This window comes from Chironomus tepperi, unplaced genomic scaffold (genome assembly GCF_022539635.2).
Source record: "Chironomus tepperi strain 1889 unplaced genomic scaffold, CSIRO-AGI_Ctep_v1 contig_335, whole genome shotgun sequence".
NCBI lineage: Eukaryota > Metazoa > Arthropoda > Insecta > Diptera > Chironomidae > Chironomus > Chironomus tepperi.
Window position 1 is genome coordinate 347321 of NW_027226457.1, and position 20764 is coordinate 368084.

General features: G+C 30.8%; 2 protein-coding genes across 2 annotated transcripts in view; one reads left to right on the forward strand and one right to left on the reverse strand.

Annotated features, from left to right (window-relative positions):
• Window positions 1-1595: 1595 nt before the first annotated feature.
• LOC139093418 (protein obstructor-E-like) overlaps window positions 1596-20764 on the reverse strand; it is a 49100-nt gene continuing 29931 nt past the window's right edge. The window contains exons 2-6 of the mRNA XM_070644143.1: window positions 3827-4051; window positions 2763-2926; window positions 2536-2560; window positions 1924-2129; window positions 1596-1855 (exon numbers count right to left, since the gene is read on the reverse strand). Coding sequence (XP_070500244.1) covers window positions 1757-1855; window positions 1924-2129; window positions 2536-2560; window positions 2763-2926; window positions 3827-4051 — 719 coding nt within the window. The 3' untranslated portion in view covers window positions 1596-1756. The remainder of the gene's footprint in view (window positions 1856-1923; window positions 2130-2535; window positions 2561-2762; window positions 2927-3826; window positions 4052-20764) is intronic.
• LOC139093291 (juvenile hormone acid O-methyltransferase-like) lies at window positions 13922-14787 on the forward strand. The gene is made up of 2 exons (XM_070643972.1): window positions 13922-14573; window positions 14633-14787. The coding sequence occupies exons 1-2, from the start codon at window positions 13928-13930 to the stop codon at window positions 14785-14787; spliced, it is 801 nt and encodes a 266-aa protein (XP_070500073.1). The 5' UTR covers window positions 13922-13927.

Here is a 20764-nt window from a genome sequence, read left to right on the forward strand (position 1 = left end):
TTTTGGTTGATTTTTCCCTAAGGTTGATGCTCCCTACTTCAACTTTTTTTAATTAATTTATATGACTTAAATTGAGGAAGTTTTAAAGCCAAAAGCAGCATTTTAAATTAGAGCAAAATTTTTTTTATTTACTTTGCAATATAATCCATGAATATTTTTCTTACAGAGGCTACCTCCTTTGAGATATTTGAATCAAAACTATAAAATTTATAAAATAAATAACAACTCAAAACTTCCATCAAAAGCATAATTTTACCACTTAATTGATTAATTGGGGAAATAATTCAAAATAAGCTCATTCTGAAAACTTCAAAATTTATTTTATTTTCAACTTCCCCACAACACTTTACTCTTTTTAAAGCATAAAAAATTGCTATTTTGAAAAAAATTCTGTCTCCGAAAACTTTCTCTTTGTTGATGATTCTTGCTTTCATGAAAGAAAGCAGCAATAGCAACATTCACATTCTATTTCACTTCTTGAGGTAGGCCAAAATGAGAGCTTTGCATTTTGTTTGTTTGCAATTGGTATATGTGTGTGAGGAGGAACATGCATATATCAAAAGTTTCGAAATTAACAAACATCAGCAGATCCTGAAAGAAAATAAGAAAGAAAGAAGGAAGTTGGAGAAGAAGCGGTTGTAGGAAATCAAATATAAATAAAATTGTGAATGAAAATTGCACACAGAAGAAGTTTTGTGTGTGAAACTTTTTTGAGTGGAAAATGAACTTATTACTTCTATTTTGGTTTTTAATCTAGTGGCAATAGTCTATTTTCTTTGGAGTTTCAAGTGTATTCAGATTTACATACCTAATAAGCAATAAAAATCTGCCTTTTGAAGAAATCTCTACTTAATGAGCTTAAATATCCATTAGCTTAAAACTTTAGAATATTAGTGAATAATTGAACCGTAGAAATTGATCTGAATCCAGCTTTAAAAATGCACTTTAATCATCATTTAGTTGGGGCTTTTCTGCCGCTCTCTTCATTCCTAAAAATGTTTATTCCACATGACTGTATATGGAGATGACTGTGGTGATGAAAGAAGGAAACTTTTTCCATTCATTTTAACTTCATTTTCATTTCCTAACAAAAGGGATGCGAAAAGAAATTTATTTTATATACACAATAAAATGAATGCTTTTTATGTTTGCATACATTTCTACATACATTTGTATGTACGTATGTGATTATGTGTTTGCATAAATATGTTAAATTATCTACAATAAATCACATAAAGTAAAATGTTTTACTTATTTGTATTTGTCTTTAAATAAAATGGAAAAAGAAAAAAGTCGATTATTTATTGTAAGGAAGAAGGAAGGAAGGAAGCTCAATAGGAAAAATGCAATTTTTCTGTGTACTTTTTAAGACAAAAGGATGTAAATTTATCTACCAAAGAACTAAGTAAATTTAATGAGCAACTGTATTTTATAAAGAAATTAAAGACTACAATCAATTTTATATTTTTTAAATTATTTTATTGACAATTCAAAAAGTTACACTTGCTTAAATTTAAGTACAAAAATTCGAATCTTTTGATTCATAAAGAAAAAATAAAAAAAATCTAAAAAATCTAATAAAAAATTTAATCGGTTGGAAAAACTTTCATCCTTACTTCTAATGAGGAAATGAAATGATAGAATAATGGATGTGATTGTTGCAGGATGTAATAAATGCAATGTAAACATCGGAAGGAAATAAAGGACGGAAAGTGCAATACGGAAATAAAGAGAAAAAAAATTCTAGAAAGTTTAATTAATTCCTTGTGCGACCCACATTTTTCTGTTGTTGCTGTTGTGGACGAAATTCTTGTGGTGGTAACTGACCATCGTCTTGAGGAATATCGTTAAATTTCTGAAAATAAAATAAATAATTTTTCTTGAAATAAAGTTTTAAGACAATTATTTCGTCTCGAGTCTTACACGTCCTTCCTCTTGTTGTTCGGGTGCTGGTGTTGGTAGAATATCACACTCATCAGTGGGTGGTACTACACATCTTAACGAATGCCTATCAAATACCAATTGTGCGGGGCAACGTTGCAAACGAGGATATCCTCCTTGACAATTCCAATAACGATTACACGATTTCCCTAATGGAACATTTCCGTTTGCATCATCGTTGCAAAGTGCTGAAAATGAACATCATGATGTATTTGACATGAAAATTTAAAAGAGATAGAACTGAGTAGAAAATCTAAACTTTTGAATATTTAAAATGCAGTTTTATCCTATTTCAAGGAAATAGATATCAGTCACAATGAATTCATACAACTTTTTTGTTTTACAAAAACTAAGGAAATTTGCTCTTTTCATCAGAATATTTCCATCGTCGCTAATTTCCCATGATATTAATTTAACATAAAGAAGGGAAAATTTTATCATCATAAAAACCACAGACATAAAAAAATATTCATGTCTGTCTTATGTTCTTCATATGCACATATTAAATTCACTTGACATGCAATATGAATATGTCAAGCATACGAATAATGATGATGAGTAATTTTAAATGTAGCAAAATTAAATTCTACTTACGATGCTTCTGACATCCCTCGACATTCTGTAATGAATTGTTGGAAATGAAATAAAATTTTAATGAAAAATTTATTAAATTGGTAACTTTTTCCAAAGATAAAAGGGAACTGACACAACTTTTATGTCAGTCGTTAATAATCTTAAGATCTAATTATAGAAGATTAGAATCAAAGTTTTTCTGGGATCTTTGGGTAAAAAGTTATTCTAAAAAATCAAAATTTACTTACATCGGGCCAATCACAGCTGTGAGCTTGTTCATTGTATAACAACCCTCCAATGCATAATTGCTCAGTTGCAGTTCCATTCCAGCAAGTCCAGTAACGAGTACATGATGTCTCATGTCCGAAAATTCCATATAACCAGTCACAATGCTCGTTTGATATTGGACCATCTAGATATGATATTTTTTAATTGGTATGGTAATATGATGGTTAATTTAAAAGGACTTGAACAAAATTGCTGCTCTCCATACAGATTTATATGAATATTTTAATGACCAAAGTTTTTCATCTTCAGATATATTGAGTTGAAAAAATCTTTTAGACGATGATTTTCATGTAAGTCTTCAAAAAAAATGTAAAGAGAGAATAATTCTTGGTAATTACTTTGAATTATTACGTTCAGATGAAGAATTTCCTTTCAGTTGATATTGAAGTCTTTAAATTCTTTTGCTTGGTTTTTAAATTAAAAAGTTTTAATTCGTTTACTTTGTTCAAAAGAGGGAGGGTAAAAAAATGATGAATTAAAAGACGAAGGGAGTAAAAGTTAATCATTTCTGATCTTATTATAAAAACTTGTTCGTGTGTGAATATACAAGATTAATGAAAATTCATTTTAAATGATATTGCACATTTCAAAATCTGTATATTTTAAATCTCCATATGAATTGCTGTACCTCTTTATCTAAAGTTTTCTTAACCTCCATTCAAGCAAAAAACTCTATCCTCTTTACACAATTGCTAATAATTTAACTTTACAAGTTATGAAAATAATAAAATTGGATTATGAAAAAAAGAAGAAAAAATGAGAATAAAGTGAACAGGAACCAAATTCATGTTTAACTTTTTTAATATAAAGTTGAATGAAAAACTTTTTCTGTTTTTGTAAGGAGTATTTTATAATTTAATCGGTAGCTTCTTCAACACTTTCTCTAAAGTATAAGAACTCATTTGCTTAGCAACACCAACCAATTAAATTTATAAAAAGATTTACATTAACTGCTTTTTTAGTCGCAATAACTTGTATTTTTGACAGCCAATTCGGTTGTATAATGAATGCAAATGCTACTTACTTGCTGTCTGTTTTCCAACACAATAAGGTGCTCTCCATGGATAATCACATCCTTCCGTAACACCACGATTCTTTCCGGCAAACACCAATCCATTTGGACAGTCATAGAGTACCGGTTCTCCATTAACACATTCCCAATAACGATCGCAGTATTTTGAATCACCAACAACTCGACCTTTAACTTTGCATGGATCTTCCTGTTCTTGCTTCTGGCCACTGCAAAGGGCTGTGGAATTAAATTAAAAAAATTTGAAAATTAGTATTTTTCGTATACAATTTCAATTAATATTATATGGTTGACATAACAAATTCAAAGCATTTTGAGATTTCATTTTAATGCAATTCAATTCTCTTGAACATAAATTTGAATTGTATGCATACTTTTTTCAATTGTAAGGATTTTTGTTAAAGTTATGAAATATTTAATAACTGAAAAATTCATTTTAGAGTCTAAAATAAAAATGGCAAACAAGTACAAATTCTACAAAAGATGGATGTTTCGGTTCATTTTTCAATACATCAATTTGAGATTGAAGAGTCATTCAGAGAATATATTAGTATCATTGTCAGAATTCACAATCACCAAAAATCTCTGAAAGCAATATCTACCAAAAAAAAAAAACAAAAAACTCACAAACGTACACAGGAAAAATTGAGTGAGTATAAAAAATAACTCACAGCAAATAGTGTGTACAGCATGATGTATTATGTAGTCCCAAACAGCAATAACACCAGTGCATTCACTTTGTCTAACATTTCATCTAACATCCGGGACTTTTAATTTAATAAACTCATGAACATTGCTCATGTGAGTTGCTATGTCTGAAAAATCTATTTATTTACATGTATAACGCACATATGCAGACAACAATGGCAGAATATAGGAATAAGAACAAAAAACAACACAAGAGAGAGAAAAAGTTAAATGAAAATTTATTGCATTTGAAAAAAAATTCCGCCTGCCAGCAAGCCAGTCATGATAGCAAAAATAAGAATCAAAAAAAGTTCAACGAGACTTTTACTTCATATGTGAACACATTAGAGTACACACATACAATGATTTTACTTTTAAAGGGTAGAAACTTCAAAATTCATTGTATGAACAAAACGGTAAATAAAAGGATAAGGAACTGAGAATCAAGAGTTATTTAAAATCCATTATTTATAGCGATAATTGAGAAAATTTCAAGGTATATTGAATAAAAATGTTCTAAACCTAGAATTCAGCATACTCCCATGATGACTACATAGAATTTGCGATAATTTTTCTTCGTTATAAATTTCTTGTTCAATTCTGATTGCAATCAAAGAAACATACAAATAATTTGCGTGTGTAAGCTCCATTTGTCGAAAAAAGGAAAGAAAATATATGCCGAGTGGGATTAACACTTCCCTTTTTAGTAACAGCAACAGAACAACGGCACAATACAGTATGGAATCTCTATTCACTTTACAAATTCAATTCGACCATTTGAATGTGGATTGTGGGGGAAAACGAAGTGTGTGAATGGCGAAAAAAGAAGAAAAATTGAAACTAACAAGTTTGTAATTGATCAAGATAATGCGAATGGAATGGCAAAAAGGGGGTTCTTTATTGTATTTCTTCGAGGAATTGGGGTACGAAAATAAATGTAAATGAACTGAAAAAATGTGAAAATAAAATCGTTTTTTCCAAGTAAATTGTTAAATTTTGCATTAAGAATCACAAAATATTTGGAACAACCTGCAGTAATTCGAAAGAAGTGAATAAAAAATGTGGATAAAAGATTGCATAAAAGCTGAAATAATATTTTTTCAAATAAAATTTCTGCGTATCTATTTCGTAAATATTTTTCATTGCATATTTTTATTGTACTCCAAATATTATTTCAGAAAACTATATTTTTATTTATGTACCGCAATAAATTTAACATTTTTATTATTGAACTTTTATCTATTGAACAAACATATTCATATATGTAAAATATTTCTATATATATTTAATATCAAAATGAACATTTTGTCTATATAAAATTGCTTATTGCTGCTTGTGTATAAATTATAGACATAATAGAGAACATAAACTTAAGAGTAGTTTAGATAGTTTTCTGCATAATTTATTCTTATCATGAGCAACAATCTCATTGACTAATTTTAGTGTAATTCTTCTGTGAATGATAGTATTATTCGATTATATAGAAGTTGTGGGCATATATATAGCCATTGACAAATCTGATTTATCATTTTTACCCTACGACTGTTACATTCTTTTTGAAAAATACAACCTACAAGTAAATTCTTCAGGTTTGCGTAGGCAATTTCGTAAATTTATCCACTTCCTTCACAATTTGCTTATTATTAATTTTCAAAGCAGTAAAATAACAAGTCTTAATGCTAATCTTTTGAGATCTCCTTTTTTTTTTTTTTTTTTTAAATAAACTTTTTATTCATTAAATTTTTAACTTAATTATGTACAAAGTTTGGATACATTTTATTTGTATTTAAATTTTTAAAGGATTCTGGCTTATCGCATTCATCACTTAGTTTTTGATTTTATTTTGAAATTGTTTTGCTTTAATTTATGTTGTGGTTTATTCGGTGTTTCGCGACGCAAGACGAGTGTTGAAATTCGCTTGCAACTTTCCGACGTAGTCCTCAATAGAGGGTATTTTTGCTTCAGTATGTAGATCTGATATCCTTTCATATCTTGTTTTGTTGAGAACAATTCTCAAGAATTTGTTTTGTAGTACTTGTAGTTTTTGTAGATGTGTTTTTGCCATCCGTTCAAATGCTGGACAGCCGTATGTGAAGATGGGTCTCACGGCTAACTTGTAGATGAGAAGTTTGTTTCGAACGTCGAGATGTGAGTTCCTGCTGATGAGGGGATAAAGTAGTCTTAGTGCAGTGTGAGCTCTGTTGGTCACATATTCTACATGCTGCTTTAATGTCACTCTCTTGTCGATTATCATTCCCAGATATTTAGCTTCGGTTTCCCATTTGATGTTTTCGTTGAGGAATTTGATGTTGTCTCTAGGAAGTTGCCTGGAGTACCTACTTGTGATGAATAAGGCTTGAGTCTTCTGTTTGTTGAGATTTATTTTCCATTTGTTCATGTATTGTTGTACTTTTCTTCCAGTGTGTTGTAGATGTGTTACAATATCGGCTGAGTTTTCTGCAGAATGATACAATGCAGTATCATCTGCGAAGAGTGCGATATTGTTAGTTGTTTCTCTTACAATATCATATGTGTAGATGTTGTAGAGAGTTGGTGAAAGCACTGCTCCTTGTGGTACTCCAAATTTGATTTCATTGGTTTCTGAGAACTGACCTTTAATAAAAACTGAGAAAGTTCTTTCACTTAGGAAAGATCTTACAGTTTTTATAAGTGGTAGTGGAAATCCTAATTTGATCATTTTAAACAAGAGTCCGTTATGCCAGACTCTGTCAAATGCTTTCTCCACATCTAGGAAGATCATTCCTGTTGATTTCTTCCTGCTTATGTTTTCCTTTGCTGTTTTGATTACTTTGATGAGTTGGTGAGATGTTGATCGTCCTGTGCGAAAGCCACACTGTTGAGTCGGAATGATGTTGTTATCCTCCAGATGCTCGTTTATTCTATTCAGCAATACTCTCTCCAATATTTTGCTTAGGGAACTAAGCAAGCTTATTGGCCTATAGCTGCTCACTTCGTTTGCTGGTTTGCCAGGTTTTGGGATCGGGATTACTTTAGCTTTTTTCCAAACTTTCGGAAAATAGTTAAGTTTGAGACACGTGTTGATGATGAACTTCAAATATTCGAAGCCTTTTGGTGGAAGATTTTTGAGGAGTATGTTGTTGACATCGTCTAATCCTGGTGCTTTAGGATTTTTCAGATTTCTTACAATGTATGAGATTTCCTCTACATTTGTAAGTTCTGTGCAGTCACTATTTTCTCCTTCCAATGCTTCCTTCACTGCGTTGTCTACTTCCTGGGTATGTACTGGGTTGTCGTCCTCAAGTGGATTTTCGTGAGCTTTACGAAAATAGTCACTGAGAACGCTGGCCTTTTCCTTATTAGTGATGAGTGTTCTATCTGCATCAATCAACGGTGGCATCGATTTTGAACCTTTCTTGCAATGCTTTGCAATCCTCCAGACTGTTTGGTTTGATGGTTGGAGTTCTGAAAGCCGCTTATTCCAGTTTGTATTTTTGAGTTCCTTAATTTTGTCTTTGATGACTTTCTGTAGAATGTTTAATTCAGTTTTGATTTGATTATCTCTGCTACGTTGCCATCTTCGTCGAAGACTTCTTTTCGTCCTGATTAAGTCTTTGATTTCTGGTGTGAGCTTTGTCGATTCAAAGTTGATCTTTTTCTTCTTCACAGTTTTGTTTCTGGAATCCATGATGAGTTCTGAGAATACTTCGATATGATGTTCTATCTCCTCTACGGTGTTGCATGGGTTTTCCAGAGTGCTGTCTTCGATGCGACGAGTTATATACGATTTGAATTTTTTCCAGTTGGCATTTCTGTAGTCATATCTGTAAACTGTGTTGTCTGTTCTGTCAACTTTGGATGTCCTGATTTGAAAATATACAGCGCAATGGTCACTCATTGCCTCTGTGCATTTTAGTTCTGTAGTGTTCAGACTGGAATTTGAGAGCATCAGGTCGATTGTTGATACAGATTTCGTCGGATCTTCTGGATAATACGTTGGTGAATCGGGGTAGTAGATCATGAACTCCCGGACATATCCTGTAGTATTGTCCCGGCTTTGTTTGCTACGTTGCAATTCCACTCTCGATGTTTTGCATTGAAGTCTCCGCAGATGTAGTAGTTTCCTCTGATGTTTGTTATTTTGTTGATGTCATCTCTTAGATGATCGTCTATTTCCTTCCTTTGCTTCCTCCTGGAAGATAGACGGAGAGGATGTGGCAGCTTATTGATTCGTTGATGAAGACTTTTATTCCGATGCATTCTATTAGCTTTGTGTTGTAACTTGGTTGAAGCTGATGTTTTAGATTTCTTTTGACAATGATCGCAACACCGCCTTTTGGTCTATCAATGCGATCAAATCGATGAATTACGTAGTCAGGATGCGAGTCTACTTTGGAGTTTGGTTTTAGGAATGTTTCCGATATGCACGCAACATCAACGTTTTGCATGCTGAGGTAGTCGAGAAATGCTAACATCTTATCTGCAAGGCTGTTAGCATTCCAGTAAATTACGTTGATCCTTTGGTGACTACAATCCATGTTGACTCATGTAGATTTTGGCAACTTCTTGGCCGATGGCTTGTTGTACCTGTTCCTCTTTTAGGTACTCTGGTTTTTTGGTGATGATTTCGATGAATGAGTTGATGAAGAACATGCATTCATCGATTGTGCCTTGGGCTGGTGAAATTTGTTCCTTTGTATTACCACTGGATGAAGGTTCAGGATCGACCTTGTTTGTTTCCAAGGTTAGTGAATTGAAGTCTAGTTCCATAATTTCTACAACCTGCGTTGAGTTCTGTTGATGATTGTTATTGGTCTTTGGCTTTGACCTGTTGTTATTTCCATTCCTTCCCCTTCTCCTGTTTCTTCGTGTTTTGTTTTGATTTCCCTGATTTGAGGGTTTCTGTTGTGGATGCTTATTTTGTGATTTTATGGTGACTGGTGCGAAGGTTTCAGAAGCTGGTTTTCTAGATGTTGTTGGTACCGGTTCTGGGATACTCCTAGCTGGTCTTTGTGATGTAAATTGATCAGATCCGCCTGATCGTTCACCTGCTTTTGATGTTGGTGGAGCATTCCTTTGTCCAGCAGGATTTCGTGGAATCCTTTGTTGTTCACCTGATGGTCTGTTTTGATTTCGGTTGTTGTCATTCGTTGATTTAGCTTTCCACTTCTCGATTATTTGTTTCCTGATGTTGCATTCTTGTGAGATTGCTGTATGTTTCTCGCCGCAGAAGTGACACTTTAGTTTTTCGATTGGGACCTTGTTGGTTTCAATCGAAATGTAAGGACAGGTTTTTGAATCATGCTGTTCAGAGCATCTGAAACAGATTAGTGGTTTGTTACAACCACGTTGTCCATGACCAAACTGCAAACATTTCGAACAGAAAGAAGGTCCGTTACGCCTGTTGTTGTATTTAGCCCATTTTACTTTGAAGCCGTAGACACAGTTAACCTTTCGAAGGTTTTCCAAAATGTTACCTTCCTGTACTTTATTAAAATACAGAAGGTAGTTCTGGTCGTCGTCGTTTTCGTGTCTCCTTTGTTTCATTGTCATTTTGACAATTTTAACTGGTGATATGTTTTCCGTTTTCAACTCCTTTTCCAAGTCTACGATCTCCATCATTGGAAGTCCGTAGAGCACGAATTTCATCTGTGGTTCCTGGTTTGCATAGGTGTGAAAGTGGTGTTGTTTTTCTCTGAGGAGTTTGATGAATCTGTCGTAGTCGTCCCAACTCTCCGTTGATACAACTTTTGTTTTGAGTTTATCCTTTTTGACGTTGATCATAAAACTCCTGGGTTGGTTGTTGATCTGGTTCATCAACCTTCTGATCTCCTGTCCTCCACCACTAGTTATATGGATCGGTGGTGGTTTTGGTTTCTGCTGTGATGTTAGGTTGTTGTCTTTCGATGATGATGATATTTCACTTTGTTTTGGTTGTTCTGGTGCTTTGCTGTTGTCTCCGCTGAAGTTGAAAAATCTGTCATCGTACAGATTCGTCCTGGCATTTGAGAAGTCAAATTGTTTTTTGTTGTCATCTTTCTTTTTGCTAGCACTAGATATCTTTTTGGCTGGCGCACTGAAGATTTCAAGTTGGCTGCGACGTTTTTCTGCCCTTAATGGTTGGACGAATTGATCCATTGTTGTCTGCTTTGTTTTGAGATTTTCCATCTCAATGTCATGTTGCTTTTCGTTGTTTATATCCTCGGTGATGAGAGTTGTCACGGGTGCTGAATCTTGTTGTTGAGATTCAGGTTGTTTTTCCGAAAGTTTTTGGTTACTTTCCTCGTTGTTGAGATTTGTTGTTGTTTCTACCATTTTGCCGAACAAGTCAAAACACGTTTGAACAAGTTGAACTGAGATTCGAAACTTTAATCTCTGTTGTTGTTATCTGGAGCTTTTGAGAATTTTGAATTAATTGCGGAGCGAATTAAAAACACGTCTGTTCCCTTTGGCGGACCGTTCCCTTTGGCGGACCGTTTTGAGATCTCCCATTAGGCTTAAAATCCTTTCATCATACACAAATCCAATTAATGTTGTTGCTAAAAAGAAGCTTGGAAATTACATTAATAAAATTTATGAAGCTCATTCATGTAGCGCAACGACATTTTATATATTTCTCAAAATTTTATGCTTCTTGTCGCGAAATATGTTTTTACTCTCCCGCTCATATCCTCGTCAAATTTTTTTATAAACCTTTTCGATTTGTGCTTGCGACATATTTTTGAATATTTATTTGATAACATAAAAGCAGATTTTTATTTCCGCTATTTTTATCGATTAAATTTGATTTTTATATTGCATTTATTAGAGCAAGTCTGCGAATGATTTTGTGTGTATATATCTATGCTGCATATTTTATTCGTTTATTTGATTTTAATAGTTGACAGTCATGATAATGACTGAAATAAAAATTTAAAGTGTTTAAAAGATAGGTTTTAATAAACGAGGCGACGAGAACGATTGTATGGTATAGGAATATATCCATTTTTTACAATATTCACAATAAAAATGTTTTGTTTAATTGGGACTGAAGAAATAAATTTCATTAACTACTCGACAATAACTGATACTGATGTAATATTTTATTCTATAGAATATATGTACATCTTGTAATCAGAATAAATTTTATCAAAATTCATCAAAATTCCTGAAATTTCAACATCACTGGAATATTTTCCCAACATAAAATGCCATAAAAGGATAAAACTTTCATTTATATTAAAACATGAAATTGATAGCTTATAAAATTAATTGCTAGCAATTTCTCTTACGATTATTGCATAATCAAATGCATATTGTGTGTTCCTATATATGTATACTATTTTTGGTACATGCAAATCTATTTTATTGCAATTGAACAGGAAAAAAATTTCAAAAAAGAGAAAAACTTTATTTTTTTTATCATCGACGACAATTTTCGCTAACATAAAAAACTATCAATATGTGCAAGCATGTGAGCATCGAATATGTTCATGCATATTTGCTCAAATAAAAAAAAAGACATATAAAGAGGATTGAGAATGCAATATTCGCTCGCTTGGAGGGAATTTTCTTCCTTTTCCACTCTTTTGCCATCTCCATCATCATATTTATCATATTTCGATGCCATTGGCAATTTCAACCCTCAACCAAATCTCTTCTTTTTGCACCTTTTAATAGTTTTCCATAAACCCAATTGAACTATTATTAATCTATGCATCACGTATAAAAGTTTATTCATGCGACAAAAGCTTCTGATTGCATTCACCTTTTTTATACCAAAATTTCTAGATAGAAGATGAAAGAGCTTTTAGGTTTGTCCCTCATTATTAAAATTGTACAATTTTCAATGATTTTAACCTGCTATAAAACATTCCAGTTGCGTTCAGTTTCAATCAATTACGTTTTCAAAATAAATTTTCAATATTCATCATTGCTAATTGCATTAAAAGCTCTTTCATATTTATGCCACGTTGGTATGAAATGAAAGCTTTGCAAACATTTTCATTATTCACTCATGCGAAATTGTTAAACTTATTAATTGATTTTTCACACAATATCGTACATCGCGTGTGTTGTTATATTAAATTTCTTCTCACTGATGGTGATGCTTGCTAGTACTTGCTCTATGTGTGTGCACATCATGCAAACAAATATGATTGAAGCATATTAACTGAACAGCGTGTGAAATAAAAAAAATATTGAAAAAATTCTTTGTTTATTGATTAATCTGAAGCACAATACTATGTGTGTGCGAATGTGTGTTTGCTACTCATATTTCAATTTATTGCTATTATACATTTATGTTATAAAAATTGTTCTACATTGTTGGTATTATTAAATGCTTGTTTATTGAAAAAAAGCATGAAGGAAAATTCATTTAATACTTTCATTGCATGAAGTTGTTGTCGTTGATAAAGGTGAGGGAAAATTGAAAAATGAAAGAAAAGTTATAAATTAAATGGAAGTTTTATGTTGCTCCTAAACGGCTGTACAAATGACTTTTTACAATAAATATGAAAATGAATCAAATATTTTCAGAATTGAGTCTTAATAAATATGCAAGGAAAGTTAAGAATACTTATAGACAAAAAGATCGCATCACAAAAATTGTTAATTATGATTTAATTAAAGAAAAAATCCAATGTCATTGATGCATATCTCTTTCATGAAGTTGAACGTTTAGGACACTTAATATGCAAATATAAGATTTATCCACTATAATCTGTAATATTGATTATTATTTAAATCTAATATCCGAATATTTACAACAAATTTGACAATATAAGAAATTTAACAGGTAATTTTCTCACGGACATCTACAAATAAAATTTGAATTTTCGAAATATCCGTTTGGAAGGGAAATAGTTGTCTCCCTGTATTGTAAACAAAACCTAAACAAAGTCCTAATCAAACGTTTAATTAAATTCAAAGTGAATCAAAGCAAATTTTTGTGTAATATTAAGGAAAAGTAAGTATAAAGTGAAAAGAATCAAAAACAAAAAGAAAATACTGTAGGAAATAGTAAAATAAGTCGAATTTAGGGTAATTAATCTAATTTTTGCGGTTATCTATATTTTGTGGAATTTCAAAAACTAATTTATATCGCTTTACACATTCAAATTTTGATACAATCCTCATGATAATGTTAAATAAAGCTCATTTGTTTGATATTGGCTGATATAACAAGTCTCCAGGTCGTCTGTTATAAAAAAGTCTCCAAAATTTGCTTCATCAAAACTTTTGCACACTGGTTTTTAGTTGTACAACTTTCAGCCAGATCAAGATGTATGTTTGTAATTTATGTGTGATCTGAACAAGAGCATAACTTGAAAATTCGAAACCAATTTCAAATTGTTATCAAAAGCGAATATTTATTGAATCGTTTGCATATTTTAATATTTTCTTTATTTATAAAATTATCTGCAATATATAGACGATTCGTCAATCATGAATAAAGCTCCAATGTACGCTGAATCAAATTCTGAGCAATTAACTGCTGCTTCTAAATTTTTCAACTATTTTGGTGAATTTATAAAATCGAAATTTGAGAACAAGGAAGTTAAATTATTAGACATTGGATGTGGAGATGGAAAAATATTGTGTGACGTAATTATAAAGGAAAGTAAATTAAAATTTTGTAAAATCATCGGAACTGACAAAAGTGTTGAAATGATCAAATTTGCAAAAGAAAAGTATAGAAATGTTTCGGCATCTTTTGACATAATGGATGTTGAAACAGAAATTCCGACAAATTTGAAAGATCAACAATTTGATATGATTACATCATTCTACTGTCTCCATTGGATAAAAGATATGAAGAATGCATTGCAGAATATTTATAAATTATTAAATTCCAATGGTATATTTTGTTGCATATTCCTTCAATCAACAAAAGTACAAGACATTTGGGATACTTTAGCAATAAAATATCCTTTATATATGAATGATTGGAGAAAGCATTATACATCTTTGTGGTCTTCAGAAAATGATAACAGCATACAGAAATATTTGGAAGATTGTAATTTTAAAATTATCGAATTTCGTGATTTGAAAAATGAAAGATACGAATTTGTAGATTTACAGATATACTCAAGTAAGTTCATTTCTAATTTTTGAAATATTTATCTAAAATTTTCAAAACTCCATTTTTAGAAATGATGGAATCTGTCAATCTGAATTTAGATTTAATGCCAGAAAATGTCCAAACTGAATTTTTAAAGGATCAGATGCATGAATTAAGTTTAACTAAGGAAGGTGATAGTTACGTCATACCATTAAGATTAATGTATTTTATTGCAGAAAAGTGAAAATGTTTTGTTATTATTATTATTATTTATTATTATTTTTTAAAATGTTTGTTCCTCTTGTTTGTAAAAAAATCATGATTTTAAAAATAAATTCTTGTTTGTATACGTAACACATATGACACTTTCATTTAGTACATCCTTTACTTCGACAATCAAAGCTCTTATGAATATTCTGCTTTAATAAGAGTTTTCGTTTCATGTGAAAGAATTCAAAACATTTAGTTACAAAGCATACAAATCAGAAAATTTTGTTTTGCAATTTATTCCATGCAGGAATTTTTCAATTTCGATTGATGCACATCAAATGAGTTTTCGTACTTGAAATCTTTATTTTCTATGTTTGATGGAGCTTTGCATCCGATATGCTATATAAAGTCGTGAGAATTTTCAATATAAATTCTTTCTGGAACATTTTAGATTGTACAAATTCGCGACACTAAACTCTCCCGAGTGAGAAAATAGCAATTTATATTTTAATTTTAATTTTCTTGCTCGTTTTTCATTGGAAATCATGAGTTCCTGCAGTTTCTCTTCATGACTGGGGTGGTTTTCACTTATTTTTTCTTAGTAAATATTTCTCTTTACTTTATAAGAACTTTGAAGTGAAATCTAGTAACATTTTTACTGGAAAAGTTAGCATATCCCAGAAAAATTGCAGATTTTTCAAGAGCGCTTTCTTTTTATATTTTTCAAACAATTCCAAAACTTTTATTCGTTCTTTATTTGATTTCTTCATGCGTGTATAACAGCAATAGCAGCAGCATGCAACATAAAAAATGGTGTATGTATGTTTTGTGAGATTGGAAATGGAATCGCATTGTACACATAAAAACATTTTTATTGCACGCACAAATGAAGTGAAACTCAGGATTTTTTTTTTTCATTTTCATTTTAATTTCCAATTTCCTACCTGAATTTTTGTTTAATTTTTTATGTCGAAATTTTGTTCTCGTTTTTTTTTACCTCGCCATTCATACATGAAATTTACGAAGTTCAGCAGGAAACAAGTGTTGTTTGGACACGGAGGTCTATGTTGATGTTATTGCTGCCGCTTTCATGTTTGTGATTTTAATGCAAACAGATAAAAAGAAGCAACGGCAGCAGCAATTTTCTCTCATGTAAATTTCCCGCATGAATTGCTTTATTTTCCTTGTTTTTTATTTGTTTGTTTTTTTATCTTTTAAAATTATGCTGAATATTAAGAATATAATCGCCGAAAATCAATAAGAATTAATGGAGCATAGCAAATTATTGGGTATTTAATTTAAAAGGGAATTAGTACAATCAATTAATAATAAACAACATGAGTTCTAGATGCTATAAAATTAATCATTTTTCATTCAAATCTTGAAATTTCAAAAGCTAGTCTTCTACAACTAGTTTAAGGTTAGTAATTTCTTCACATTTTCAGCTTCCATTACCGCAGCAAATGAAATTACATTTTTTACTCGTTGCCTTATCTCTTTCCCTCCATCTCCCTTATTTCGAGTATCATTAGAGATTACAATTGCTTCTTTTCTCCCACGCACATCTTTTAGAAGAAGGAAGGAAGATAGTAAGGAAAATGTATCTGCAATCTAATAGAAAAAGACAAAGACGATTTGAAGAGGAATGTTGAGGGAAAAAAACAGAAAATCCAATTTCAATTAGTGGCTAATTTTGTGTGACGACCATCATCATTTCTGTAAAATTAGAGTCATTTCAATGTTCAAAATTGCTGTTGCTTATATCCTTCCCGTAATGGCTATTGTCATTTTATGTTCATGTTGTTGTTACTGCCTTCTTTGTACGTTTATGCTACTTGTATATATTTCAAAGTGAAAGAAAAATGAAATTTTACAACTTTTTATTTCTTTTCTTTCGTTCTGAACCTCATTAAAAGTAACTATAGTAATATGAATTAAAGAAAAAGATGGAAAAGCCAAACACGCGTATTACTTCACAGCTTAAGGACGAAGAAAAATTCAGCCTTCATTGAAATAAGTTTACAGCAGACGACGCTATAAAGGAAGAAAAATTGCACAAGGAACAAGAAAATCAAATTAGAGTCGAATTTCAACTTTATTATCATTATTATTTTCATCGAGCTGAATAAAATTTTCTCTTTTGCCTAAGAAAAGCAATCCGAATGCATGGATTAGACACTCCTCATATAACCAGAATATTCCATATGTATTACATTGATATTCCTTAGGAATGTAGTATGAGTATTAGGAATTTTTGGTCACATGGGTACGTATATAGCTTGGTTAGCTGCTGATGCTAGTTCAGATCTCGTTAATATTGCATTAATCTCAAAAGATTGTCGTAAAAATTTATTGATCTAAAAAATGTTAATTCTAGCATTCAAGCCTAATCGACAAAGAATAATGAAAATAGAGACAACAAAATAATCTCATTACTTTTTTTATTCTTGTGATCTCAATGTTACAGGAATATTATTTTTGCCATGATTATTTTCTTTATTTCTTTTATACGCAGACGAACAAATTATAATCCAAATAACAATCTGAATGTGCATTATTTGTTTTTATTTTTTAATGTGATACATATTCAGTTCTTATTTAAGCAGAAAGTATAATGTTGAGTTCCATTGAAATTCATATGTTCAAAAATAGAAACTGATTGATTCCGAGAATATTCGGTACGTTGAGTTTTAATAAAAGCTTTCGTATCATTCAAAATTGAAATTGAGCTTCGAATTTAATATTTTTAATAAAAACTTATGATACGCCTTTAATTTATACTAAAATAAGTACACATTTTCCAAAAAAAATTAATCGCATAAATCAAACAACTTTTTGATGAATTCTTAAATCAGTACTAAAAATGACGACAAAATTATGCTCATAACATAATATAAAATTTACATATAAAATTTATAATGATTTCATTATGCATATTTGTATGTATTTTTATTCGCAGGCATAATAAAGTGCTTATGTACAACATGCAAACTCGCGTAAAATGAAATGCGTCGAATTTTCCCAAAAGGAGAAGAAAATTTGGTAATACAAAATGGAAATAGTCAATTTACAGAAGTGATTGCGTCATATAGGGATTAAAAGCAACAGCAAACAAACAACATCAAGCATAAATGATATCAATTTGAATTTTAAAGCCTTCTCCCCCTAAAAAATTTCAATCCTCTCTCCCTGACTGGTTTTCTATAAGCTTTGCCTGTATCGTATGCAGCAAATGATGATAGTATTTACGGAAATTTTAGGGGGGATATGTGAATTTGTTTTGTAAATTATCTAACTATATGCTGATTATATTTATTCACATATTATGTATTTAGAGCATCATCATAACAACATGACAACAAACAAACGAGTAACAGCAACAACGGCAAGAGTAATAAGTGAACAGTAGATAGATCCAACTACAAATTTCATACATGATATTGACAATTTTAGAAATTGACGAGTGTAATGAGATATCTGTATGTAAATTATAGCGATTAGGAATTTTGATTTTTTATCTTCCCCTCCTAGTTTTCATACAGCTTATTATCATACAGTTTTGTATATCCCTTGTATACAACATAAGATATACAATTTACTCAAAATGAAATAGACTTGAAGAAGCGTCTTCATTTGTTTTAATAAGAAAATATGAGATTACATTTGGAATCTTTTTACATTTAGCAAAAAAAAGGAATGAATGCGGAAGAAAAAGATGAGAATATCAAACATGATAAGGAAAACTGTTATAGAAAAAGTTTCTGGCCTTCTTGACCTTCAACACTTTCCTTTCTATTAGAAAAGTTATCAGATAACTAAAAGAAACTGATATTACAAACAGCATTAAAGAGGTTTTGTAAATGAGAAAATTAATAGGTCAGTAAGTGTAAAATTTTCTTTTTATATTGGATTTTATCAATCCTTGCTTTAATATTTTATTTAAAATATATTCAAGTTTTGTTTAAAACATCAAACAATATCTTTCATCTACTCCTCTAAAATTCTAAACTATGCAAAGCTAAACAATTTCTGTCCTCAAAACTAAAAAAATCTATTGTTTTAATTTCTGAAAATCTGCACCTCACATTTTTCATTGTCCTTTCTAAACAAAACAACTGAAAAATTTGTCAGAGGGAAAATTTTTAAACATAAAAATGGTGAGATATGTAGGAGGTAAGCAGTATCATCATCAGTAGCAACATAGAGAAAAATAAATGAAAATGATGAGAGAATAAAACTTAGTGCTGAATGTCGAAACAAAAGTGCATTTTAAAAGTTTCATGATGCGTGAAATTAAAATTTTTTCCTCTCACTGCTCCTTTTTCTCCTTGTGTATCTCAGATTTTATATGTATATGCTAAAAATTAATTTTGACTATGAGAAAAGTGAGTGAGAGAGAGAAAAAGGAAAAAAATGTTGACCTGACAGTTGGCTGGATAAGCAAAGCAGCATCATCAGTGAAAAAATTAACAAAAAAATTTTATCTGACGAAGTCGAACAAAATACAAAAATTGTGGAAGTGAAAGTGACTTTAGCGCACGTGTATGATGAAGTGCTGAAATAATGAAGTTCGTTTTATTCAATGTGATGACAGAAATAAAGCTGTTTATATTGCAGACTGTGAGACAAAACAACTGTATTGTGACTTATTCATTGAAATGTGTTGAAAAATCTCAGAGATTTTTTTTTAAAAACATCATTTAATGTTCATTTCACAACAAAAAATGCTCCACAATCTATGTCCTCTTTTTTCTCATCCACTGATTCTCATTTATCCCAGTTTCACCGCCCCTTTGAACACCCATTTCAACTCGAAGCTATTTTTCCACTTTAATGAACAATTACCTGAAATAAGATGAGATAGCAGCAGCCCAACAACAACAATGCCAAAGAGATTTTTTTTTTCAGAGAATTAAAATTAAAATTGGCACAAAAATTTTTCATTAATCTTAATGGAATATAAACGTAGATCGTCCGACATCCTCCTATCTCTCTCACCTATAAAATTTAAATTTTGCGGGTGTTCATGAAATATTTTCGTTGCTAAAAGGTCATGAAGTAGAATTTTTTTCATCTTATCTAACAGCATAGTGAATATTGAGCCAAGCAACATAAACACACAGGTTAATATGCACAAGAGATTTTCAGACTTAGCGGCTTATATTTGCTTCATAATTTAAACTTAGCTGTTTTAAGGGCTTGACACTTTCGTCAAAATTGCAAATATCCCACCTTTATTGTCACTAAACTAACAATGAAGAAAATTCGAAATATCCAGAGCGACACAAATGAAGAAGGCTTCCTCACGGAGCCCTTAAATCTCTTTTATAGACACCAAATGAAAGCCGCCTTCATTTGGCGTGCATGTGGGTAACATAAATGGTCAAAGTGTTCGCACAGCTTCCTTACTATAAAATGTTCACAACCTTATTATGTTTCCATAAGTAAATTAAATAAAAAAAGCTTAAAAAGTTTCAGGGAAGATTTTCATTTGGCATTTTATTTAAGGTTAATTTAGGAATTTTGTTTGCACATTTTTTTGACAAAAAAAGCTTAAGAATGCTAGGTTGTTTGGGCATAAAATTATAAAAACATATTTTTCATTTTTAAGCCCTTTGATTTATTTACATGAGGCATGAAAAAGTTTCTATTTCGACCTTAAAGTTTGAAAATTTCGTTGTGAAGTTTTTAATCTTCTTTCATTAAGGAATTAATTTTTGGTTGGTTTGCTTTTAATGAGTTGAAAATTATTCTTTTTAGTTCAATGAGTTAATTTTCATTAATTTATAAATATGCAAAAAAGTTATTTTAAAACTTTTTAAGTTGACACTTAAAGATAGACTGAAATGTCTAAGTTAACTAAACGGTTAATTGAACAAATAGAAATTACAGAGAGTAAGCTGAGAATGTATGTTAATTGTGAAAAAATTCTCAATTGAGCAAAACTCAAAAGAAATCTCACAAATTAATTTGCTTTTTTTATCAACTCACAATTATGTCTAGTCAAGTAA

Excerpts from the sequence above, each read along its gene's own strand:
- LOC139093291 (XM_070643972.1), top strand. The coding sequence starts at position 13,928 with ATGAATAAAGCTCCAATGTACGCTGAATCAAATTCTGAGCAATTAACT. Across the intron at positions 14,574-14,632 it reads AGATTTACAGATATACTCAA|AAATGATGGAATCTGTCAAT; the intron begins GTAAGTTCATTT and ends CTCCATTTTTAG.